This window comes from Anas acuta, chromosome 8, assembly GCF_963932015.1.
Source record: "Anas acuta chromosome 8, bAnaAcu1.1, whole genome shotgun sequence".
NCBI lineage: Eukaryota > Metazoa > Chordata > Aves > Anseriformes > Anatidae > Anas > Anas acuta.
This window is the reverse complement of record NC_088986.1, coordinates 19,436,990-19,463,005: the sequence shown is the minus strand read 5'-3', so window position 1 is coordinate 19,463,005 and position 26,016 is coordinate 19,436,990. Positions and strand designations below refer to the sequence as shown.

Genomic DNA, 26,016 nt, shown 5'->3' with positions numbered 1-26,016 from the left:
CAGTGGAGGAGGGGACTGCTGGGGCTTCTGAAGTGGAAAGTCTTTCCTCTGCTCCACCTGTCCCCTTCAGCAAAGAAGAAAGGACACCCTTTCTTTTTGGGTCCCAAAGTCCTTGAGGAATGGGTTTTTGTCAAAGCTCCTTCTGGGCAAACATGGGTCTCCCTAGCAGCCCATCACACACATGCACACAAGCACAACTTTCCCTTCTGTGACCGGTCAGTTTAGTACCAGGCAGCTCCCTGGATGTGCCCAGGAAAAGCAAGGTTGTTTCTCCTCTGCACAGGCACTCAGGAGTTGAGGCACTTGTCCCAGGAACAGGAGCTTTCTCTGGGGGAATCAGCCAAAACACTGGCATCTAAGAGCCCAGTCCCATCCTTGCTGCAGTGCCAGCACTTTAATTTGATCTGTTTTAGAATACTGAAAACGGCTTCAACGTTTCTCCACCTCTGGTTTGGTGCTGCCCGATCCCTCCCCTTCCTCAAGTGTGGTGTGGGATGTTTCCCAAAGGGCGCTAGTCCTGAGTACTTGTGCACAGGTTGTTTCTGCCAGAAGTCTTTTCTGAGCAGAGCGTGGAGTAGCAGAAGCCTGAAATCCTCCCTTCAGTCACCTGCTGCTTAGAGGCCATCTGGGGGAGCTCTCAGGTGCTGGTCAGCCCTGCTGAAGCCCCCTGACCTGCATGGTGGTGAAGGAGGAGGCTCTGGGCAGAGGAGGACGTGCTGGGGGACCCACCCACCCTGTTAGCTCTGATTTTCTGGTAAAGCAGTGCCTGTGCTTTTGCTTGATAAAGGTATACTGAGTAATTGTCTGTGTTGTCTTTGTATTTAAGCAATATTCTTGCCTTTGGCATATTTTCCTGTTGTACAGGATAGGACAGGTATTACAGAGCCAACTTTATTCTTTTATGAGTCGGGTTTTTGAAAGGGAGGAGGCCAATAAATAATTAATACTTTTGGCTGGCTCTTGCCTACTGGTTTATCTTCTCCAGTGCCATGCTTTGGTGAGGATGGCCATGAGTTCTCCCAGCAGCTTGGACTCCTCGTATTGACTCTGTCTTGGCACTGGTTTAAAAAGACACAGCAGTGGTGAAAGACGACACCAGCAGCACCTGTTTTTTCTTTTCTTTTGTTTATTACATAATTTAAACATTTTGCTGATAAAGACTTTTCTTTTGTCAATGACCAATTTCTTCATATAGCAACAGAAGAAAAAAAAATTAGGCTCCAAAACCTTTCACAAAAGTGATATCGGTGGCATGGCAACTTCAACACCCCCCCACCCCCCCACATTTTATTTTTTTCCCAAAAGGCATTTGAAGTTCATTTCTCTTTCAGCAAATCACACTTTAAAATTGGAGATTCAAAGACCAAAACACAAGAGCTTCCTCCCACCCCACCCATGCGCTGGACACCCCCTTCCACACCTCCCCACTGTCTACGTGGATCTCGAAGGATGATCTTTCCCATACCCACCCAGAGCCATTTTCAAAACCAATCCCAGCATTGACTGACCTGTTACAAACCCCCCTCCCACCCCATCCTTGCCCCGTACTGTGAGTTTTACTGAGCGGATACATGAAGGCGTAGATAAGACTAGTAAGACAGAATATATTCATCATCCCTATCACAACGCTATGTCTCTAAGGCATGCCATCCTAAACACGATGAGATTGAAAGCCAGCTGGCTTCCCGCACGTCCCATCTCGTGTACCTGAGGGAGGGAGGGAGAAGGGGATCTGAGTTTGCTCTCAGATGTGCCACCTTCACTCCTTAGTGTCTCCTCTTTTGTTTTCCCATTTCCACCATTAAAATCCACCATCCTTCCTCCCTCTTCAAAGCTGCTTCACTTTTCCTAGAGGTTAAAATCCCTTTGTGTGTGTGTGTGTTGGAGGCTGGCTTCTAACATTATTTTTTCTCCTCCAGCTTGGAGCTAAAAACTGAGCGTGATGTCTGAGGCTGTTGTCTAGAATAACTTCTGTGCTGGGTTTGAAAGGATGGAGAGGCTGAAAAACTGACCACACAGGACAGTGAGGACGATGGATTTAGAGGAATCTAGCCACTGGCTTACAGATGTTGGGTATTTATGGACAAGAAACCCAGATAGGGGTACCTTCCCAACGCATTAGCTAAGGGGGCTTTGTAGGATGTTGGTTAGCAGCTCAAACTAGCAGAAGGACATCTCAGGAGCAGAGGCATCCCTGCGGGCTGATTCCTGCATGCTCTGGCCACTCTCTCTGGTTTGGTCCTTCTCTGCGGAGCCGCTAGCTGCTGCTCATGAAACCCTGTGCGCTGTGAGGACCTGGGGTTTGCAGGCAATGTTGTCTTGCCTGAGGTCGCTTGCTGTTGCAGAGATGCCAGCTGCCTTCTCTGGAGGGAGCTGCAGCAGATTTATAGCACAGAGGACAGCAGTGTCCAGCAGGTCACCACGCTTAGTGCAATGTCTCATCTTTGAAGCTTCCATCTTTGAAGCTTCCAGCTCATGACTCTTTGTAGAGTTTAAGGAAGAAGAAGAAGTAAATTCAGCTCTTTCCCTGAAACACCCTGGAGGAGTCTCAGCCTTCATGTGTGACAGCACAGTACTGGCCCTTGCTGGGGAGCAGCGGCTGGTCACAGTGCTGCCCTGGGGATCATGAAGAGCAGGCGTGCTGTGGCAGGGGGTTCCCTAGGCCTCATCAGCCCGGGTCTTTGGGGAATGGGTCCAGGAGCTATAGACACTAGAGATACAAGGTTAGAAGGAGCAAAGGGAGGGGAGAAGGTGAGGAGTAGAGCAGGACTGTACCTTCCTCCTTGCGGCTGTCATCCTTCCGTGAGGCTGAGCAATCAGGGGAAGCAGATTCCTTTCATCCTGGGCATACCCAGCAGGAGAATATCCCACTTCAGTAACCCTTGTCTCTGCAGGACTTAATTTCTTTTGCTCCATGTTACCTGCCCTGGTTTGGGACATTTGGCTGAGCAGGTTACACAGGGCACATTGCAGGCATGAAAGTAGGAGACTGGCTTGTCCCAGGGGATGTGTGGAGTATCCAAAGCCAGTTTTGGGAGGGCAAAAATATCATGAATTTAATAAACTCTTCAAGGATTGGAGTGAAGGGAAAAGGGGGGAGTTTACAGGTAGAAACAGAGAGCTGGAGGCTAGAGGATGAGGCAAGACCTGGTCTCCATGAAGCTCATCCAGGCCTGAGGCAATTCTCATCAGTGGCTTTGGGTTGCCTTCTGCTTCATCCCTCTTCTTTCTCCCACACTTCTTGGCCTTAGAAATGGCAGGTCCCTGTCTAGGTGCTGTGGGCCATCCCCTCTGATGTGGGGGCTGGAGTATAGCCTCACCCCAGCTCCTCTTGCCTTGGGATGAGCTGGGCTCACTGGCAGCCAAGGAAAGGTGAGACGTGACATACTTTCCAGCAAGTAATGCTTTGGCAACAGTGTTTACTCCTTCAGAAATACCATCTCCTTAATTTTTAGGGTCAAGAGAAGGATTTTTGTGGCTGGGTTGTCCTACTGCTGGCCTGAGGAGGTCCACCTGTGGTGGGGCACCGAACCAGCTGTGTTACACCTGTCCACTACCCACCAGGATTCATTTGGAAGCAGGGCACTGGGGCAAGAGCTCCATGGGGCTGACATTGCAACTAATCAAAAAAAAAAAAAAAGTCCACCTTGATGTATTGAGCTTAAGTAGGGTAAGATGATGCCAAAGAGGAAGCCCCTGCTCTGAGCATGCTGGGAGGTTGGACTGGGGGGACCATTTCCTAGTGACATGTGTGGGGGAGGTGTGCCAGAGCTGCCTCCTTCCCCGAGCACACTAAGCACATCTCTGTCCCCCTCACTCCCCACACATGATGGGGAGGGCAGTTCCCAGAAAAAAGGAGACCAAACCATTCCCCGCGGGGCTGTGCCGCTAGATGTTGCTGCACTATGGAGCGTTGGCGCTGGGAGTGAGAGGCCGTGGGGTGGGGAGAGATGGAGACACAGAAAGAGAGAGAAAAGTGTGATGGAGAGCTGTAGGGACGTGGGGCAACAGGGTTGTCTTTCTGCAGGGCCTCAGGTGCTTAGCCAGAGGCATTGATGTAGAGCTGGCTCTTGAGGATGTAGTCAATTACGGGCTGACAGAGGTAATCCACGACATGTCCATCCCCATGCTGCAGGGCCAGTCTGGGGGAGTGGGAGAAGAGGATGGGTCAGAGGGTGGCCCCTTTCCAGGGCTGACCAGGGGTGGGAACACCGTGGTGTCCCCATGGATGGAGGGGTTGGCTGGGGACACCCTGATTCCCCCCCATAGCAGGAGGCCCTCAGCATCACCCACCTGCTTTTGGTGGAGCTGATGACTGACATGGGGTGGTTCGAGTCATCCTTCACCACCAGGATGTTGCTCTGTGGAGGGAGGAAGAAGAAAGAAGCAAAGGGATGGCCTGAAAGCTGGTGTCAGCCAGTGCCCAGTTGATGACGGGGAGCTGGGCAGGGCTTGGTGGCCCCATTGCTGATCCCTGTTAGCAGCAGGGGCAAAACCAAGGTGGAATTCTCTGCCCTCCCCCCCCGGCCCTGTGTGATGTTGGTGGGGCTGGGTGGCACTTTGAGGCTCTCATTTGGGCTCACAAGAAAGTTTCGTCTCATGGAAGTAGTGCAGCAAAGGGCAACAGTGAGGGCAACAAAGATGATGAAGTGTCTGGAGGGAAAGATGTGTGAGAAATGGCTGAAGCCCCTTGGTTTGTTCAGCCCAGAGCAGAGCAGGCTGAGGGGAGGCCTCATGGCGGCCTGCAGCTCCCTCACGAGGGGAGCGGAGGGGCAGGCGCTGAGCTCTGCTCTCTGGGGACAGCGACAGGACCCGAGGGAACGGCATGGAGCTGGGACAGGAGAGGGTCAGGCTGGGGGTTAGGGAAAGGTTTTGCAGCCAGAGGTGGTAGGGCACTGGGACAGGTTTCCCAGGGTAGTGGGCACAGCACCAAGCTGCCGGAGTTCAAGGAGCATTTGGACAATGCTCTGAGACACAGGGTCTGATTTTTGGGTGGTCCTTGGACTTAATGATCCTATAGTTCCAGCTTGGGGTATTCTCTGATTCCCCAACTGTGTGTGAATCCCCTTACCTTGTACTTGCGGAGTATTGAGGAGTGGTTCATGATCCGATCAGGGTCTGCTCCATCCCGGGGGACCACCACAATCCCGAACTCCCCAACGATCACCTCCATCTAGAATCAACCCAAAGAGAGTTTTCATAACCCCAGTGCAAAAACTGCTACCATCTCCTATCCCACCCTACCGCTCCCTCCCCCCCCAAAATGGAGCTGCACACACCATGAATGCTTAGCAAAGGTCTGGATGGAGCTAGCCTCAAATTTACTCCCTTTCTGGGCAACCTTTGGCAGAAACTTGGATTTATTAAGGAGTGCTGCTGGTGACATGTTGAGTGGTCTGTGGTAGATGAAATAAAAAGGAACAGGGTTAAATTCTATTAATGGAGGTCAAAGTTAGGCTTTAGGGAGGACCTGTCATGGTGGAAAGGCTAGCAGCAGCAGATGTTGCCTGAGGAGCACATGAACTCTGCCTCACTGGGGATTTGAGTGGAAGAGGCGGCAGCTGCACTGCTGGATCAGGCACGTTGTCTGCACAGCCCTTCATCCCTGGCCCTCTTTGTGTTTACATTATTATTTACTGTTCTCCCTGAGATAGTGCTCCAAGGCTGTCTCACCATGGCTGGGTTCAGGACGGAAGGGAAGAGGTTTGGAGGTACTGATCACAGCACCACGCAGCTTGCTCCCACCAGCCTGGGGCAAAGTGACTTGCCCAGAGCTGGCTGAAGCATTTTTTATTTCCAGCAGTCACCAGCTGTGATTCAGCGCACAGAAGGGGGTGAGCAGGTCAGTAATACAGCCCCTCTCCCTAGGGCTGGTGTTTGAGATGGGCTTGTGTCTCAGAGCACCCCCATTTGTTCCCCCATGCCAGAATTCTAGCAGTTCACTGTAAAAGCACCAACATCTGAGCAAAACACAGAGCTAGGCATCTCTATAGGGGTAATTTGCCATCTGCAGGTCGGATCTGCCTTTGCAGGGGAGAAGAAAAGAGACTTTTTCATCTCTCGCCTTGCATTCTGCAATCTGGATGTAGTTTCAGATGCCTGCTCTCCTCACCAACTCCACCACAGCCATTATTGCAGCTGGCTCGCTCGCTGCCCCACTGTGAGATGGTGTCAGACAACATCTGGCTGAGGATTCAAGATGAGTTTTCTTCTTAGTCTTAATTCCTTCTTTCTTTCTTCCTTTATTATTATTATTTTTTCTCCTTTAATCATTGTTGTTATTACTATTATTCATTCTTCTTTCATTGAGTGCAAGCTGTTGATATTGTTTCAAATGTCTTCAATTTCTGATGTCAGGACAATGCTTCTCTTACAGCAGTTTTGTTCTTTTCTACTTATAAAAAACTTATAAACTATAAAACTTATAAACTATAAAACTTATATCTTAAGTTTTCTACTTTCCCACCTTGTCACCTTACTCTGCTGGGGCACGCACCTACTTGATCCTGTCTCCTTCCAAGAGAAAACAAATGGGAGTGCATTCTTCAAAATCCCCTAGGAGAGGGTTATCCTGCAGCAGCTGTGCCTTGGGTGACCCTGTGCAAGCAGGCACAGGTTTGGAGGCCAGGAAAGCTGAGCAGGGTTGCTGACGTGGTTACTTGTGCAGGGGAGGCATGGACTGGGGGCGGTGGGGACAGCAGGGGTGGCTCCTGTGAGCCTGGAGGACCTGGGTAGCTCCTGGCCACGCTGGGTGCAGGGGAGGCAGCAGCAGAGGAGGGATGGAGCCTGGGGAAGGTGCATGGGGGGGTCCCAGCGGCGACTCACATCAGACTCATTCCAGAGGCCAGGGATGCAGAAGGACTCCAGCAGGTCACTGCCACAGAGCAGGAGGATGCGGAGTTCTGAAGGAAGGAAGTGGAAAAGCTCAGAGGTGGGGCAAACAGGGCTGGGCAGACCTCCCCTCCTTGCTGTCATCCCATTGCTCTGCTTGAGTGAGTCCTTCCACCGAAAAAAATCCCCTCCCCCCTGCCAAAACATGTCCTGCTAAAGATCCCACGGTCCTTCTTGCATCCCCAGTGGTGCCAAACAGAAAGTTCACCCCGAACTACCCCATACACTATCTCATCTCCTCTTGTGTGCTGCTGTGCCAGTGCTGTCTGCCCCTTGGTAGATGCTGTGCCCTGGAGGTGAGATATACCACGGGACAGGGGTCATTTCTGCATTTTATGGACGCGCATAAGTGCTCTGTGATCCGCTGTGGGGGTTTGATCCACAGAGAAATCTGGAAGGCTCTTGGGAGCTGATGGTCCCAGGTCCTTTGCCAACAGGGTTCCTGCACTGCTGGAGCACTGGCACGGCATGGCGAGGGGCTGGGTACTCACCAATCTCCTCGTATCTCATCACTGTCCCCAGGTTGGCATTCTCATCTGGGGGGAGGCAGAAGAGAAGTGCTAGTGCCTGGCAGGGGTGCTGGGGAGGGAAAGAGGGCCTGGAGGTGGTGCTGGGTGTCTCCTGTACCTACCCACAAAGGTGAAGCGCTCCATGGGCGGGCGAACACAGCAAATCCGACTCAGGCTTTCTCCCACCTTCCCCAGGATCTTTGCTAAAGGCAGAGAAGAAAAGAGGTAAGATGGAACAGGCTTTTTTCCACAGCTGACCACTTGCACAGAGTATGGGAGGCTCCCACACATGGGTACAGCAGCTCCCGCCACCTCCTCTGGCAGATGGCTCAGCCTTCAAATAACCAAATATCCATTAGGTGCAATGGAGCCTGCTGAGAGACCTGACCCAGGCCAGCCAAAAAATGATTTTTTTTTTCAGATGGAGCAGAGAAGGGCAGAAATATGCAGCCAGGAGAGTAGAGGGAGCTGGGCTGGTTTTCATCAGGAGCATGGACGTGGGGCAGCTTAACATGGAGGTATAGAAATCTTTTGTTTGATTTAGGAAAGACAACCAAAAATAAGTATAAGTCATGAGGCAGGTGCCTCCGGGCAATCTTGGGGATCCCAGGGCTGCAAAGAGTTCAAGCACCCTGCCGTTCCCTATTTCCAGTGGTGCCAGCACACCAAATAACTGTGAGGAGGATGAGGGAAATCTCTGCTCCACCATTAGCGGTGGAGGAGGATGAGCTGGAGGAGCTTGGGAGAGCTCAACCCAAAGAGGCATGTGTTTGGTAGCTTGGGCTGGGATGTGAGGACCGGGTGGCCAGCTCCTCCTCTCTACCCCCAGTGCCACCTACCTGCGGTGGGCTTGTTGGAAACGTTGTTGTTCTGGTAGATGGGCTGCGGAGACTCATTCTGGGGCTGTCCGATCACAGGGGTCATGGAGGGGGTGTTGACGTTGGAGAGGATGCAGCCAGTCACTCTCTGCAGCAAGGAAGAAGTTTAATTGAAAGGGTGGCTTCCCCATGACTGGAGGTGCCTCCCAAAACTTTTACCACCCTGGTAGCAAGCCCGTGTACTCAAAGATGAAGGTCATCACTAGTGACAGACACATCCAGACTCATTTTAGGATTCCTGTTGCTATGTGACCCCCACCAGATGGGTCTTGGGCCCAACGAGTTGTGACTAGGACAGTGAGGTTGGGTTTTTGCACTGACCCTTAAGGCTGGCAAAGTTGCTGTTGTCTTGTGCACAGGCAGGTGCAACCTCTGTCACTTGAAGGTGCTCATAAGTTCTGAGAAGTTTTGCCTAGACATTTGGACAGTTCTGCTTTAGAGGAAGTGTTCCTTGTTATCTACTGTTCCTTGCTTGGCCCCTGCTTACTGGTGACAGCACGAGTAGCTGATCTGAAGGGCTCCGTTTGCTTTTGTGTGCAGGGAGGAGGAGCAATACAATAGCTGTGGCAAGGGGCCTCACACACTCCTCCGGCTCAGCCAATTGTCTGTATCTTCTCTGTTTTGGTCTTTGGTGCCCACCTCTGGGTTCAGGAGCACCATCTGGGTGGAGGATGGTGTCTGCTGCCTGATCCTGGCATGGGATTAGGTCGCAGGGTGCCCACAGCACAAGGGCACTCACCTTCATCAGGTCACGGTGGTGCTCCAGCACGCTGCAGGTGGTCTGCCAGGTGTCCTGGTAGCACTCCCAGGGGTCCACCCTGCAGGAGCAACAGCAATGGCTGATGTCCTCATGTGGCCTTCCGCCAGCCCTTCCACCCAGCTCTCCCTGATGGCTTCATCCCCACTTGTCCCTTCCTTGCACAGTCCCCTGTGCAGCACAGGACCCGAACACGCGTGTCCATGCCCAGGCTCCTTCCTGCTCGTGGTACCCAAATTCCACTTGGCTTGGACGTGTCTATGTGTGCTATGACCCTCCCTCCTGAAGGCAGCTGAGATGCTGGTCCCACCTCAGTTGTGGACCTCCTGCGGGCCACTGCTTGCCGGCCCGCTGGCCCTAGTGCCTGTCCCCAGGGTGGCTCTGACTCTGTCACCCACAGTCTATCCAGGCTGGAAGGGACCACGAGGACCATGAGGACCATCGGGGCCACTCACCGGATCCAGTCGGAGGACTGCACGGCCAGCTGGCACATGGTCAGGCGGTGCCGGCTGGAGACCAGGCCCTGCAGGAGAGGGGTGAAGGAGTGATCAAAATGAAGATTAAAAGGAGATGGCCCATAAACACAGCTGCAAAAAGTGATTTAAACTCCTCGTTTTTGGGTGAGGGGGAGTCCTGCCTCAGAGCTGTGGCAGTCAGCGTGGCTAAGGTATGGTGGCTGCAGACCCAGAATGCTGGGCAAGGCAGAACATCTCCACTCCTATGCTGTTTGCTTTTTTTTCTTGTTTGATTTTCTCTAGAACACAATTCTAAAGCTCACTTGTATTGCTGCTCTCCTCAAAATAAAACTGGGTTTTAAAATAATTTAGACAACCCAACCCAAGCAGAATGACCACCATCACTTTGCTTGGCAGCAGTTCTCTTTGCTCTCTAGTTTTAGCCGGTTACAGGCTCTCACTGCAAGTTTTACCCAAAACCTGTGTGGTTTTATCCCTCTCCATCTTCTCGGAGGCATTCCCGTGGCTCCAGGATGCTCAACACAGTGCATACAGAGAGGAAAGAGATCACGGGGACAACTCACCATCTTCCCATAGGAGTCATGCACAGGTGAGACGATGCCACCAATGACGATGAACCGCCCAGTCTTGTGCAGGTAGTCACGGGCCCTCTCTGGAGGGGAAGAACAAGAGGGGGTCAGTGCACCAGCCCAACCCACCGAGCCCTGCAAAACTATATTTTTGGTTTTGCCAAAAGCCCTTTGAGGGGTTCACCTCCAGCTTCATATTGCCACCACCTCAGCTCCCAGCTGTGAATCTGGTACCTCTTGTGCCCCCCAAAATTAGTATTTTCCATCATTTAGGCAAGGGTTCTAACATCTTCATTGTCCACTGGCTTTTATTGTCTTCTGTAGGGCTGATTAAAAATTATTTTGTTCCTCCAAGTTTTGACATGCAGAAAAAGGAATATTTTTCATGAAAACAGCTTTTGGGACAGATAGAAGTCAAGAAAGGTATTGTGATTGCCATGCCCCTGGGACAGCCAGTGAGACATTTGTCAGCCTTAGTGCGCCTCTTAGACTCCCCCTAAATCCTCTCTCTGGCTTTCTTCCCGGTCCTTGTGCCCTGTACATGCTGGTGTCTGAAGGAATTAAAATGGGGTTGAATAATTTGATTTGTGCAGAGGAGCGGGGAGGACATCTTGGCTTGCTCAGCCCTGTGATAACCAAGGGAGAGAAAATGGGTCGGAAAGGGGTTTTGAGAGGAGTAGGGGCGTTGGGTGAAGGAGGCTGTCCCCTTTTGGGCAGGTTGCTAAAATCAGTGCTCCTGCATGATTATTGCTATGCGTGGTATAAGTTATGTACATAAAAAGACCCTATGCAGAAGCTTGAGAGTCCCTTGTGCATGCTCAGGACCTCCACAAACACTGAACCAGTCCCCAAAAAAGCCTAAAATCTTGCTCTGACCCCAGACTCCTGTGTGCATTCAATGGAGGAGCGTTGGAGAAAGGGAGCTTTGTTCCCATTTACAGCTGCGGAGTGAGGATTATGTGGTGACTTCCCTGGGACTTCCCTTTATAGCCTACTGTCATGGCCAAATACGCACTTAGGAGGAAAAAAAAAAAAAAAAAAAAAAAAAAAAAAAAGCCTTTCTTCTCCATTTTGTGTTTTAAAAAGAGGAATTGTAGGGAAAGAGTGGCAGCTTCTCCCTCTTGGATGCTCCGTGTGTGCTGTTATTGATGTTGATAGAATCACAGAATCACAGAATGGCTCGGGTTGGAAGAGACCTCAAGGATCAGCTGGTTCCAACCCCCTGCCATGGGCAGGGACACCCTGACTTGCCGAGGCGATCAGAATCTGGGGCAGACGCGTTCTGCAGCGGAGAGGGGGATCGGACAGGCAGGGCTAATTTTTCTGGCACCGAGCCCACTCTAACGAGCCACCAGGACCCAGCAGCCCTCACGAGGGAGGTGAACGAGGCGAGAACGAGGCGTAGGCGGAACCAGCAGCGCCCCCTCCCCGGCCGTTCATAAACTGCCCCTAGGGAGCGCGAACAACCAGGAGACCGGCGAAGGGGACGGGCAAACAGGGCGTGGTGCGGCAGTTCGTGCATGCAGGGCGAGCAGGAAGGGCAGAGCGCTCCCCCCTGCCCGTACAAACACCTCCTCTAACAGCGGTCTGCCACTAGCTCAGCTGCAGTGGTGTACACCAGGCACAGTGCGCTCTCCAGGAAGTCTGTACACACCCAGACCGACTGCCCGCTCAAAACTGTGGCAGTTCAGGTCTCCGGGTGCAGGGAGTGCCTGGGCCTGTTGCTGCCACCTGCGGGGGGCAAAGAGACTGTGTGCGTGAGGTGTGAGCAGGTGGACTTCATGGTTGTGAAAGTGACCTATACTCTTAGTTGGGCCCAAGTTTTTGGTGGCCAGAACCAAAAAATTGAGCCAGATACCCACTTCCCAAGGGCTGTATGAGCGTGAGCTAGCCCAGCTCTGATCCCACACCCCTGGGCACCGACCCCAACTTGCACCACATCCTCTCCGCAGCAGCTCTCAGGAGAGATTGGACCTGAGCGCCCTTCGGAAAACCCTCTGGGCACCTGCAAGCAAAGGAGTGGAAGCCCAAGAGATCCTGTATAATTCCAGCAGCTGTAGGCAGAGAAAGTGCTTGCCTGTTTCTATAGCAAGTCCAACAGCCTCGGGAGGACAAATTTTGGATGCCAAGGTGCCCCGGTGGTGCAGCTCACAGGAGGGAGGAGGTAGATGTTTTTGCTCTGAATTGTTCACTTGCTATCTTACTGCACATCAGCCTTTTGAGAAACCTGCGAGAATTCTGTTGCTCTACAAAATGTATATTTAAAAGTTGGGATTTGCGTTTGCAAGAGTTTGACATCTATGACAGAAATACCAAACACCAGGAGACAGAAGATAAATGCTGGGACAGCGGCAGGGGACCTGGGGCAGGTGGCACCATGGTTTCGGGATGTCACAAGACGATGGTGTGAGTTTGTGGCACATCAGTGCTGTAATCACAAAACTGCATTAAAGACTTTTTTTTTTCTTTTTTTTTTTTTTTTCACAGATTTATTTTTCTTGGACTGAATTACTCTTCAATGTAGAGATGAAGAAAGCTACAGGCAGCTGTAGCCATGCCTGTCCAAACACATAAGCTTATCCAGCCTTGAGTGTTGTTCTCTATAGGAGGCAAGAAAAAATTGCTTTAGGTCTTCTAAGAGGGGATGGTGGTGCCCACGGCGTGGATGGTGGAAAGTGGTGGAGGTCACGACTGGTGCTGAAAGAACTGAGGGTGAGTCTTTGTCTGCCTTTGGGTCTTCCAGCCCAAAAGCAGCGGTGCTGTGCACATGGTGGGGTTAAGCTGAGTTGTTCCATGCCAAAGTATGATCTGTGGGTTTATTTGTTTGGTTTGGTTTGGTTGTTTTTTCTGGGTTTCTGGAGCTGGAAGCAGGATGCTGGATTTGTTGGATCGTTGCTTTGAGCAGTCATGGCTGCTCCGACACTGTGGTGCTTAGTGCTTCCTCCAAAACCCTGGGCCATTACGCCCTCTCAGAAAAAGCCTTTGTAAATAAAACTTGTATCTTTCATGCAAAGTATGCTGCTTGTGAGGAGCAGGTTGAAGACTCCCTGCAGACATGGGGGTGCCAAAGATAATGCAAAGGTGTCGCATTGCTCTTCTCATCTGTATTCCTTATGGTCAGCCATCGGTGCAGCTCCTGGCCTTATCTCCCTGCTTATGCAAAGATTGCTGCTTGGAAAAAAACTAACAAACAAACAAACAAACAACAACAACAACAACAAAACACGAGATTTTGTCAGTAAAGCCATTGGTCTCAGGAGTCTGGGTCCCAGGTTTGTTGGGTTCCTGGCCTGTTTGTCACTGTGCTCAGCCTGGTGACAATGTTTCCAAACCGATGGCTCTTGAGGCTGGCCTGAGAGAGCAGGGCTGGACTGAAATGAAACAGCTTCTTGGTAAGGAAATGTCGGCCGTGGGAGCTGACATGCTTCTCTGCATCCTCTGAAGTCTCCTCTCCACCAGTGCTGGTACCTGGTGGGACGGGGCAGGAGCTGGGCACGTCACACGGAGCAGCAGGAGGGCTGGTGTTGAGCGTCCCGGTGCCGGTGGTGGGCTTTCCTCCACTGTTGTGGCCAGAAGAGCAGGACTGAGCTGCCCTCCTTGCGCCCCAACCTCCAGGCCCTTCCTCAGCCTGGTTCTGCCCAGCACCATGTGCCAAACACTACTACGTCCATGCCGTCAGGCATCAAACATTACCGAGCCAGGGAAGGACAGAAGGAGCCTGCTGGGGGGACACGGGTCCTTCTGACACCTCCCCGCTGGCAGGGGTTGTGTCCCCAGCCCAGCCTTCCTCCCCTCTGCCGCCGGTGGATTTTGTATGGGTTTGGCACTGCCGCCCCCTGCGAGACGATGGTGAGGAAAGGACTGATCACAGGGCATGCTCCAGGGCTAGAGAAACGATAAATGATTGTTTTGTGTCCAGATCGCTCCAGAAATAGCATCCTGCTCCCCTGCTAGGAAGTCGATGCTTATTTAAGAGACATTTCTTTTTGGAGATTTTCACCAACTATATTTAATCATAACGCTTCCGCCCCACTGGCACCGCTCCATTGCCTCAATTGATGTTAATGAAATCAAATATTCCTTGTGCTTAATCTTTCAAGGTGGGATTTCAAATGTTTTGCCTTCGTCCCCGATCCATCCCCGCCCCTCCGAGTTCCTCTCTCCTTTGTTTTCTCCCAGGCAAGGAGATGCAGCCTGGGGGATGCTGCAGAGCCCCTGCTACAAACCTGCACAGGCACCGAGGGCAGGGTGGATGCCTTCCCCCCGGCCAAAATTCCTGCTCCTGCGGGGACCAGTGACCCAGATACGCAAGCACAATGCTTTATCCTTTAGCCGGCAGCACTTTTGAGTCTAAATCTTGTTCCATACCCTCTGCCTAAGTCAGGCAAGGAGCCAGCAGTTATTCTTGGCCTAATTGAGTGATGTATACAAATACATATATATATGATTCCGAATGCCAAATCGGGGATGTATTTGTAGCTGCACCCACTTGAGCCTTCAAATAATGCTGAAAAGTGAATTCGGGCACTGGGCTGGGGCAGCTCTCGAGACTGAGCTGTGTGACAAACCTGTCGTTTCCCTGTCCCCCAGCACCCCTCGCCCGCCCGCCTGGCTTCGGCAGCCCTGCTCTCCAGGGCTCACGGCAATGTTCCTGCTGCAGAAACAAGCCCTGGCTGCTCTCCAAGGAGAGCTTCACTTTCCAAAGAAGCGGGAGGAGGGGGTAGAGCTATCCCATTAAGCCCCGTTAATGCTTAATGATTTTTCATCTCCAAGCTAATTGCTCCGTTACACTTTACCCCCACTCCTTTAGTCCCGAGCTGCACCCAGGCATTGGATAAAGAAGATCGGAAGGGACTTCCATGCTAAATGGCTTCAGTTGTTGCTGCACTCTTTTTTAATGGCTTCTCACAGGCACAAAAAAAGAACCAGCCAGCAGGATACCTTGATACTAGAGGTGGAAGCCGAGGTTCTAAAGCCTCCAGAGATGCAGCGCCTGCATATCCTCCCTGCAACTCCCCTGGGCCCTGGAGAGCCGCCTGAAGGATGAGTAAGGATGCTCAGGCCATTGCCATCTGTGGCCCACTCATGGCATCCTGACTTTAAAAAAAATAAAATAAAAGAGAGAGAGAAGGTTGAAGGCTGAGTCAGTTCCCAGTGAGCTGACCTACAAAGAGCAGAACCCCTACATGAGACCTGGCCAGATGGGGCCTTGGAAGGGATCAGACCAGTGCCAGTCCATCTGGGTCCCTGTCACAGAGCCTGAGAGGACGCATTGCAGGGAGAGCCTTACCCGGGCCAGGGTGCTTTTCCCCTCTGGGTGATCCCACCTGGAGCTGAGGAGCAGTGTGTGCAGGGGCATTGTTATGGGAGCTGCTTCCTGGCACCAGAGCTGCACTGATGCCTCTGGGTGGGCACTGGCTCTGCAGGTCCAACTTGCTGCGGGAGAAAGGTGCTGAGCTCCTTCCTCTTCCAGTGCAGTGTTTAGAGAGAAAGGGGCCAAAATGATTACAGGTGAGCATTTGAGGACAAAATGCCCCAAGCCCACTGAACTGGAGCAGGGAACGGCGCAGAGCTGTGCCCTCCTGAGCAGGAAGGAAGGAAAGAAGGTGCTGCAGGGACAAAGTGGTCTGGTTTTGCCACGAACACCTGGGGATGTAAGTGCCACCTCCGATGGCTGCTTTTCTCCTTGCCCATCTCCCCAAGGAACCCACCGGCCATTTTGGGGGGAAACACCAGCCCACAGCAAAGATCCTCCCATTTCCCCCAGGGTTTGACCCTAAACTTCCATCGCATGGCTGTGTCTCTACTTTGATTAGAGCCCAAATATCAGTAACCAAAATAAACCCTTTGGCAAACAAAGGTGAGTGTGTTCCAGCTATTCCCAACTGCTCGCTTTTATTGCCTCGGGCCTGTGGATAGAGTCAAGTAGGACAAACTCAGCAGCAGAAGGCACATGGCAAATATTTTCACTATCCTGCCGTGGAAGTGGTCCCATTCTTCTTCTGCCAGGATGCTGGTGGATGTAGGACAGGTGCCTCGCTGCTCATCCCCAGAGAGGTGCCGCTCCCCACTGCAGCCAGCTCCAGGCTGGTACATCCCTGTCACCAAGAGCTTTTTTTTTTTTGTTTTAAAGGAGAAAAAAGAGGATTCTTTCACTTGTTTTCCACCGGCTTCCTTTCTTGTGCAATCAAATGGGGTTTGCCTTGCATATCCAAACTGTGGCAGCACATCCCAGTGAGCACACTGCCTGGGTGCAGCCCTGGGGGGGGGCAGGGACGGGCACTGCCCCTGCTGGGGTGCGGTTGCATGGTGGCTCCTGAGACCCCCAATACTGAGGCATCAAGCAAAGAAGCTGCAAGCAAAGCTGCTCCATCTGGGTTCCCCATGCTCCATAGGAGCTCTTCTGCATCTTCTCAAAATCCAAAGCTGGTTCTGCTGTATTAGAGGCACCAGCTGGGAGAGCTGAAGCGACGTGCCCAAGGATGCAGGAGAGATGTGGGCACAGCATGCAGCTAGGTGATGTCCTCAACATCACATGGGCTGCTGCTCAAAAGTAACAGGGCAGACCATGCAGGAGGTGTGAGCATCTTAATGTGAGCCTCTGGTTTTGAAATGGAAGCGGAGCCCCTGGTTCTTGCTTGAATGAGGTTGTAGGAGTGAATTTCTGGGTTTGCTTGCATTTGGTTGAAGCAGAAGGTAGCACGTGGCACGTTTCAGCAGGGGGTGTTGTTTTAGAGACAATGCAGAGCCTCACCAGCTGTAATAAATACTGCTAAATATTTAAGAGCTTATAAATTGTTTAGAAGACTCCTTGAGCAGTTATTGATGGAGTTTCAGGCGGTGCTAGGGAAGCTCCTCTGCTCTGGGCATCAGAAGGATGGGATGAGATGCTGGAGACGATGGAAGCTGGGGGGCAGTGGGTCCTCCTCTGAGTGCTTCAGAGCCCAGCCCAAGTTAACATAAAGGATGCTGAGATGTGAGCATGGAGGAGTGGAGTTTGCCCTGCTATGACTTCCGATGTCCGATAACTCACCTGGAGGGTTACAAATAACATCTCTCCTGTTTCTGCTGATCCCTCTGCTGCCAGCACTCCCCAAACCCAACCACACTCTAGCACCTCAGCGGGGAGCAAAGCCAGGCCCAAATGCGCCCCTCACCATCTGCGATGTCCTCCAGCCCACCCTGGGCCCCCTTGCCCACCTTGATCGTCAATCACTGGACCTAAGGGCATGGCCTGATCTCTGTGGGGATGAAATGGCAGCATGAGGCAGCCTTCGCTTCCAGCTCGTGGTGCTGGCTGCAGAGGCAAAGCCTCTCTCACATCCCTGATGAGCTTTTGCTAGAGGGGGAATTTTGCATCTGGTCATCTGCAGATATTTTTGCACTTAAGGAAGAGGGGACAGGACGAGCTGTCCCTCTGCTCACCCGTCTCTCCCAGCCCTGTTCCAGGCAGTGCAGAGCTCATTAAGCTGCCTTGCACTTCAGCTGTCTCAACTAGTAAGACAACGTGACTCCTGAAATTCAGGCTACTGAAACAACACAAGAGTGGCAAAAGCCTCAGCCCTTGCTTTTTCCTTCCCCTTTCCTTCCCAGGCTTGGTCCTTTTGGCTACAAAGCCCACTGATGTAGCGCAGAGGAGCTCCAGGGGCTGCTTTGAACAAGCAGCGAGCGGCTCAGCCTGCTGGGATTTTTAATAGCTCAAATTCTCTTAAGAAGCAAAGCACCGGAGAGTTTTACTTTTACTGGCAGAGCCCTCTGCCATTGTTTGCTGAAGTATTGTATTTCAGACTGCTTCCTTATATTTCATGGTGTCAGAGAGATTTTTTACCCATCTTAGTGGCTGGGATACAAGCTCACCTCAACGACAGATGCACATCGAATATGGGGAAAGTTCAGTTCTAGTTAGACAAAAAGGGTGGGGAAGGGAAGGTAGTGGAGATTTGCTGAATTTCAGGGCTTGAGATTCCCCCAACGCACAAGCTCTGCTTCTCTACTTGTGCCCAGGGCTTGGAGCTGTGTGAAATGAAGTGTGTGGGCATATCCATGGCCAAATAGATGTAAAGCGCGTAGGGTGCTGAGAGCCCATGCTCAGCAACCTAGGGCTCAATAAACCAAGCTGCAGCAGATGAGGAAGCCTGGATGCAGGCAGACACCATAGATTTAATTAAAATCACCCGTTTGCTATCAATGCTTGATAGTGCAGAAAAAAAAATGGTGTAAATAAAACCAGACACCTCTGACAGAGTGAAATAAGAGCACTGTGTCCCTTTTGGGGTTTGCCCAAAGTGCTGCCTTCAAATCCAGCTCTGAGCATCCCCCGTGCCCCAGCCTCCAGGATCCCATGAGCACTGTACCACCAGGGCTTGAAACCATCCTCTGCCAGGGCAGAGGGGCCAGGAAACGCTCCACTAACCAAAGCCTGATGAACAGAGGGGGAAATAGGGATGGAGGAGTGCGCAGGTCAGGTTTGACGTGTGTCAGAAGTGCCAAAATGGGAAATACTGCATTTGGAGAGTAACCTTTTGTTCTATAATTTAAGAAAAACAAATAAACAAAAAATCAATATTAAAACACTGAATTTTGATTGACCTGATGCACCTCCTTCCAGTCCCTGAGGTTCGGCTGCAGGAATTATCGGGACAACCCCACAGATCTTGTACATTTATGGGATGGGACAAGCCCTTTCCCACGCAGTGCTACAAAGCAGCTCACCCAACAGAAGCTCTTCCCCACAGCTCCAGCACTTCATTACCTCCCTCTCCAACCCTGAAACACCCTGAGAGGGAACCACACCGACCCTGCAGCCTGTGACTTTGCACAGGGACACCTTTAATCCCAGTACTATGCCCAAGACTACCTTCAAAAACTACTTTTTTTTTTTTTTTTTTTTTTTTTTAATTTAAGTTGTGCTTTCCATCTTGCTCTGGAGGCTGCCCTGTGGTTTCGTGCTCTGCAGGAGACACAGCTGTGCTGGGGTTCCCCGTGCTGGGACGTGGCAGGGAAACGCGTTACTTGTCAAAGCTGGCAGAGCACCAGCACAGGCTCCGGTCCGTTTGCATCACCATGCAGATAGTATTTTGCTTTTGACATTGGCCCGTTGGCTCTTGTCCTTTGGGTGGCATTGCTCGCACGGGGAGAACTGCAGTGAGGCCAGGATGGGTGCTTCTCACCGCAGGCTGAAGCCCACCAGTGATCATGTTAAAGCCTCATTAAACCACCTCTGCCCTCTTCTTTCCTCCCAGCTTTCCTTCCCCCCATCACATCCTAGGCTGAGTTTCTTGTTGCCACATAAATTTAGAAAATACAACTTAAAGTTGTGACTCAGAATACACGTACATCTCAAAGCACATCTAACACCACAAATAACTCAGAGTGTTTTCAGGGCTATGTGGGTGTTGTCGCAAGCCCTTAAAGCGGACAGCTGTACAGCAAAGCATCTCACCTCCTTTTCCTTATATGCAGTGTTTATGTTTTGTGTTAATTATTAGCTTTTATGTATGATGTTTATTGTATATGCACAGACACAGATCAGGCTCGCTTGGTGAGCCCCAGTGACCCAGCCGTGGAACTGGTGGAGAGGGAAGGAGCCTGGCTGCAGAACCTTCATGGATGCCAGGGTCAGCCACGGACTGCAGCTGGAGGTCTGGGGCTGGGACAAGTTCCCAGCTTCCTGGAAACCTGAGCATCATGATAATGAGTCTTAAATTTACATTCAGGGGAAATTGGGGAAACATTTCCCCCATTAGAAGAGCCTTTCAAATAACTAACAAATAACACCTCTCATTCAGGAAAAAAAACTGAATTTGAGGTTTGGCCTGAATAAAACACGATACGATCCAGACTGAGACATGTGATGGGCGTACAGTGGTATGTCTATAGTGGCATGCCAGTGCAAGTCTTATATGTCCTCTCAGCTTAATTGGTGCCATGAATTAAATAGATAAATGGTATCTCTTTACGGTAGGCAACAAACTGTAACAGGCCAATGAAGCCAAAATATTTATCTGAAAAAATAAAGACAGTCATTTTGCACAAATTCAGCTCTTGGAAATACAGCATTTACAGGACAGGACACTCTTTTTGTTGGGCTCTCATAGCACAGAGCTCAAGGATCAATACAAGTTTTGGTCATGATTTCCCTGCCCTAAAATGATTCCTCTTTTAAAAGGGGGTGAGGGAGTCCTCAAACAAAAATGGACAGGGATTTAGGAACTAATTTCCATGTCCTTTAGTTGTAGAAGACTCTCATGTCCCTGTCCCGGTTTCTCAGGACCTTACAGTCCAGAATCTCTCCAGGACATAAAGACAGAAAATTTCCACATCAAGCCATCCTCTCTGAGCTAAAACATGTCTTCCTAGAAAACTGCTGAGTCCAGATTTAAAGCCTTCCAGTGACGGAAAATCCACCAGGTGCCTGAATGTCTTTTTCTACTCTTTGATTAATTTCACTGAACAGCACACACCAGATTTCTAGTCTGAACTTGTGTGGCATCCCAACCTGCTCCTGGCATGTCATCAGTCCCTCCTCTGCCAAGAGAAACAGCCCCCCCTGGTCCCACATCCCTCCCTCGTGCAGACACCCCTAGGCCATGATCTCGTTTCTCCTTTGTGGCTTTTGTAAATCTAGACCGAGCCTCTCTCCGCTCTCACCATAAAACCTGGTTTCCGGAGCTAATGCAATTCTCGTTACTGTTCTTCCAGGAAGGGTTTGCTAATGCAGTATGTAAAAACGAGGCAACCTCTCTTCTTCTGCTTGATACTCCCCTGCTTGCATGCACAAGGATTGCACTAGCTGTTTTTTCTACAGCATCGCACTGTTTGTATGCAGTGCACTCCGTACGATTGCTCCTCAGTCCTTGACAACATCACGGTTTGGCAGAAGACATTTGTTTGCCTGTTGTTTATATGTGACGTGCTTTCCTCCTCGCTGGACACATGACTTTGCATTTGACTTCACTGTTCAAGTAAGGCATTTCTATCAAACAGACCACGTCGGGCAGCACAACTGACTCGTTATCATCATTAATTCCTGTTCTATCCACTTTGGAGTCATTGGCGCTTTTTACCAGCGGGGATTATATATTTTCTTCCAGGTCATTGATAAAAGATACTGAACAGCACTGAGCCAAAAAAAAAGAAAAAAAATCTCGTGTGTCAACTGCAAAGCATTATTTTACTGACCCTTATTTTCTAAAATAAATGTTGTTACTGTTTTTTAGTCCATTGAATATGGGCCACATTGTTATTTTAGTTTTACCTTTCTTAATCAGAACGTCATCTCTAATAATATGGATTACAGGAATCCGTTTTATCAATGGTCACAGCCAAGACCCTGTAATTTCATTTAATTATGTTTTAATTTTTAAATAGTTTCTCTTGTTCCTTTTTGTTTGCAATTGGTTTTAGCTTAGGGAATGGGGTTTTTGAAGTTTTGGGTATATTGGTGTCCAGGAAATCTGCTGGCACTTAGGAAAAGAAATCACAATGTGATCATTTGCATCCAGAAAGCCGTTATTTTCTGGCCTGCTGACCATCTCATGATAATCTACAAAAACAAGGTCTGATGCAGAAATACCCCTAGTTGATTTCAATTATTATTATTATTATTATTTTGTTCTTGGAAACCTGTGTACAGCTTACAGAAACCCCAGGGATGCTTCCCCAGCTGTAGCACAAGCCCTTCAGCACCTGCTCTCCAGCCTGAAATCCCCCACCAGCCATCAGGGATGGATCCTCTCTGCGTGCCCTGGGCAGGCGTGTGCGAGGAGCCGGCCGATCTCTGCACTTCCATGCCGTGGGGCGGTGGGCTGCGGACACCTCACCCTCGCAGCACCCACGTTCTCAGGCTGATGTACGGGGATCTCCAGGCAGCCCGAGCTTTATCCGGGCAGTCAGTATTTATGGCACGCCAGACTGTCTTTGACAGCGACTGCCCTTCCTCCCTGCCTCCATCCCTGCCTCCCTCCATCCCTCCCTTTCCCCTGAGCAGGCTGGAGCAGTGCTTTCGGCATCCCCGCCACCCGGCGCTCCCCTCGGACACTCGGTGACACCGACCACCGGCGTGTCCGACCCCTGCGGCTGATGATCGGCCACACACGGCTGGGCAGCCCCGATCCCTCCAGCAGCTGCCCGTATTTTCCTTCCCTTACGCCATACCTGGCTGTAGCTGCTTGGCCCGCTCCCTCCCTCCTCCCTCCCCAGCCAGGGGGGAAAATAAAAGCGCTGCGGAGCCCGCAGGCTGGCGGACACTGCCGGGACGGCCCCGGGGGTCTTAGGGGCAGGGGCGCGACAAGGGGAGCGCAAACGGGGCCCCCCCTGCGCCTTGCGCCGCTCCCCGCAGCGGGGCCGTCTTCCTCGGCGGCCTCCGGCTGCTGGCGAGGCCGGGACCTCGCCTCCTCCTCTTCTTCCTCCCCCTCCTCCTCCTCCTCCTGCTGCTGCTGCTCCCCCCGGCCTTCAGCACCACCCGCCCGCGGACAGCCCCGGCCCCGCCGCCCCCGGTGCCCCCCCCCCCGGCCGCCCCCCCGCGGGGCCTCACCGAACATCTGGATGTGGCCCTTGGTGATGGGGTTGAAGCTGCCGCAGGCCAGCAGGATAACGTGGGTCTTGGTGGTCTCCGTCATGGCCCCAGCCCGGCCCCAGCCGCTTTTTTTGTGTCTCGGTGCGGTTGCGGCGGAGGCGGAGCGGGGGGGAGCGGGGCCGGGGCGGGGCCGGGGCCGGGGCCGCCTCCCGCAGCCTCCCCCCGGTGGCCGGGAGGGGAGAAGGGCGCTGGGAGAACGGCCCCACATCTGCTGCCGGGGGACGGGGGTGCTGCTTTCCCACTGCAGATGCTCCGGCGCCTTTAGCAGAGGCAGCAGCTGCAGCCCGGGCACAGCGCAGGCAGCGATGGTCCCAGGGCTCCTCGCCTCACTCCACTGCGCCTTGCCTCCTTTCACAGGAAAGAAACTAAAGCTCAGGCGAGGTGCTCCAAGCACAATTTTTTCTTAATCCAAAGCATAAGGGAGACAGCCAAGCTGAGCCAGTTGGTGACAGTGACCACACAGCGCACAAACTAGAAGCGCAGGGGCAGCTGCTGTGGCACAAGCGTGGCTGAGCTGGAGGGAGCTGCCAGAGCTATGGTGAGTAGGTTTGAGGCCACACAGGATGGGACAGCCTGCGGGATGTCCCTTTCTGATGCCCCAAGTCATGCACGGCCATCCAAACAAGGAAGGACAGAGCAGGCCCCTCGCCCAGTGAACAGAGTGACTTCCAGCTGAGGTGTGTATATTCCCAAGCAGCACCACTGAGCACCTCTTCCAGCTCAACAGCTTTTGCTCCCCGTGTGGCTCATGGCCTGGACAAAGGTGCCACAGGGTGCTGTGGGGTGAAGCTGCTGGGGGCCCTTGGGGGCATTGAGACTGTGGACCTAAGAGCCTGGTGCAGCCACCTCTGCAAACATCCCCAGCACTCCTGGGATGTGACACTGCCTCGTCAGGCTATCTCTGGGGGAAGGTCAGCTTGGTAGCAGATTTCTCTCCTGCTTATATTCAGCAGCTGAGCATTGGCCACAGATGCAATCAGCTCTGCTGGCACTTTTCCGTCCCCGATTCTGTCTGAGGTTACAGCTCAGCCGTGCAGGATTGATCTGCAGTTATGCTCTGAGCTGGGCTGTGCAGACTGGGGCTGCGAGATGGAGGCTTTGTCCTTCCCTTCCAAGAGGGATTTGGCTTTTATTTAGTGTGTAAGTACTTCTGTCAAGAATGTGCAGCACACACTGTCAGAATTAAGAGTAAATCCATTAGATACTTTCTGAATTACAAGGATTAAAAGGGATTTCTTTAAGGAATGCAGAATTTTTACATTTTTTTTCTTTGTCTCACATTTTTTCTTTGTCTGGAATGGTATTTGCAAGGGAACAATGAAGACTTTACACACCCATATAGACTCAAATTTTCTAAAGTTTTGCATATAGACTATATTTGGAGCCATGAGGCTATAATTAGGATAAGACAAGGCTTTTGTCACTAACATGTCACTGATTAAAAAAAAATGTAATAAAATCTGGGATGACAACAAATACATTTTAATAACAGCAACATAATTACTGAGAGAGACTGATACAGGGCAAAATTAAGATTGTTTAGGTATCTTCATACTTTGTTTCTTCCTTCAAGTTCTTCAATTGCTTCAAGTGCTCATTTCCCAGATTCATAATACTGAGATTGAAATAATCGCCAAATCGGCAGAGGACCTGGGGTTTTCTCACCTGGTTGTTGTGCCCTGTACTCTCAGCTTTCCTTGATCCCAGGTTTTCACCCGGAATGGCAGCCTGGTGTGATGTCTCACAGATCCACAAGTCAAGGTCTGACACTGAGGTGGGGAGTCAGCAGGTGGCCACCTCCCTTTGTGAAAATGGGGAGAGTTTACACTCACAAAAAGGACACCTTGAGCTCTGCAATGCTTTAGGCTGCTGAAGGATGCCAAGCAGATTCACTTTTGGGATCAGGATCCCTTCACTCCTCAGCATTTTGGCTGTGTTGCAGAGCCAGGATACATTGCTATTCACTGCGTTCTTGGGCTATCTGGTCAACCGGGCTCATCTGTGGATCAAATCCTTCCCAGTACCATGTAATTAATAAAATGGTAGACCACAATTATTGACTCATTAGCAATAAAAATTATAATATGCTCTGACCTCTCTGAGAAATCTGCTTCTTTGAAGATAAGACCTTTATCACAACTCTCTTTGAATAAAATTAAGTGGAGACAGACTTGTGGCTCCTCCTTAAATGGAAGGAAATTATCCCCCTTGCCTCCAAAAAGGTTTGGAGTAGAAATTAATAAGAAACACTGGGGCTGTTCGTTCCCCAGTGTGGCAAGCTGCTCAAGACTCTGGAATCAGTTCTGCCCCATGCAACTCTCGGGGCTTTTGAGGTGGCTCTTGAAGGGAACTGGACTCGAACAAGACTAAACAAGTCAGCCACTGAGTCAATGCAGCCCACTCCTTGCTTCTTCCCAACGCAGCATGAGGGATGAGACCCATGTGCGTGGGATGGACAGATGTTGCAGGAAGCCAGAATGTGCCACCCTGGATGTGCCACACAGCCAAAACACCCCAAATTAAGCTTCTGTCTTTGAATCCACATGCAGAAGCTGAATTTAGGGTGAGGCAGCACTGAAAATTCCTGTTTGGACAGACCCAACCTGTTCTGCTCAGAAGTGCACTCAGACTCACAGAGACAAGCCAGTGCTCCAGTGCTCCAGTTGCATCGTATAAAGTCCATCACGGTGCTAATGCTGGCTAAAAAAAAATAATATATATCAAATTGTCCTTGCAGCCACCTTTTAATTTACATAATAACAGTGCAGGTAGCACCAAGGCCTTGCTGCCATGGGGTACAGGAAGCAGAGGACATTCCAGAGCACCCTTTGCAGTTTGGTGGCTGTGCTACAGTCATGCTGTACGGTGTTGGTCTGCCTCAGAGGAAGCCTCTGGCAGGGGGTCCTCTAAAGAGGTGGAAAAAGGTGGAAAGGTTTGGCTGAGGCAGACGAAGGGATGGGGATGCAGACCCTGGACCCCAGAGCAAGCTCTGGGCAGGTGAGAGCAGCCCCAGTTTGCCCAGTGCTGCCCAGTTTGTTCCCACTCTGCCGGCAAGAGCCCACGCAGAGGAGGGATGGAGGCAGAGCCCCAAGCCCTGCCCAGTTTGGGCCCGAACCCAGTCGCGAGGCAGCTGTAGGCAAGCCCCGTCCGTGCGCGCACACTGAGTCGCGATATGTCGGCGCGGGGCAGGGCCTCGAGCTCCCCGCCCGCCCGATCGGGGGCCGCGCTGGGCCGGCGCCGCGGTTGCCATGGCGACAGCCCGCTCGGCCCCCTCCCCTGCGGGGGTTGCCATAGCAGCGGGGCAGCCAATCGGCGGCCGCCTCTCAGGGGAAGGGGGGGGGCGAGGCGCGGGGAAGGCT

At 51.6% G+C, this 26,016-nt stretch overlaps 1 protein-coding gene across 1 annotated transcript; it reads right to left on the bottom strand.

Moving 5' to 3' along the window:
* Window positions 1–1,106: 1,106 nt before the first annotated feature.
* On the bottom strand, window positions 1,107–22,774 carry NMNAT2 (nicotinamide nucleotide adenylyltransferase 2). Its single transcript, XM_068690423.1, has 11 exons — window positions 22,616–22,774; window positions 10,075–10,163; window positions 9,491–9,558; window positions 9,018–9,096; window positions 8,240–8,366; window positions 7,523–7,603; window positions 7,383–7,427; window positions 6,826–6,902; window positions 5,072–5,173; window positions 4,294–4,361; window positions 1,107–4,142 (listed from the first exon to the last, which is right to left on the bottom strand). Exons 1-11 carry the CDS (start codon window positions 22,698–22,700, stop codon window positions 4,040–4,042), a joined length of 924 nt encoding a protein of 307 aa, XP_068546524.1. The 5' UTR covers window positions 22,701–22,774; the 3' UTR covers window positions 1,107–4,039.
* Between the last annotated feature and the right edge of the window lie 3,242 nt (window positions 22,775–26,016).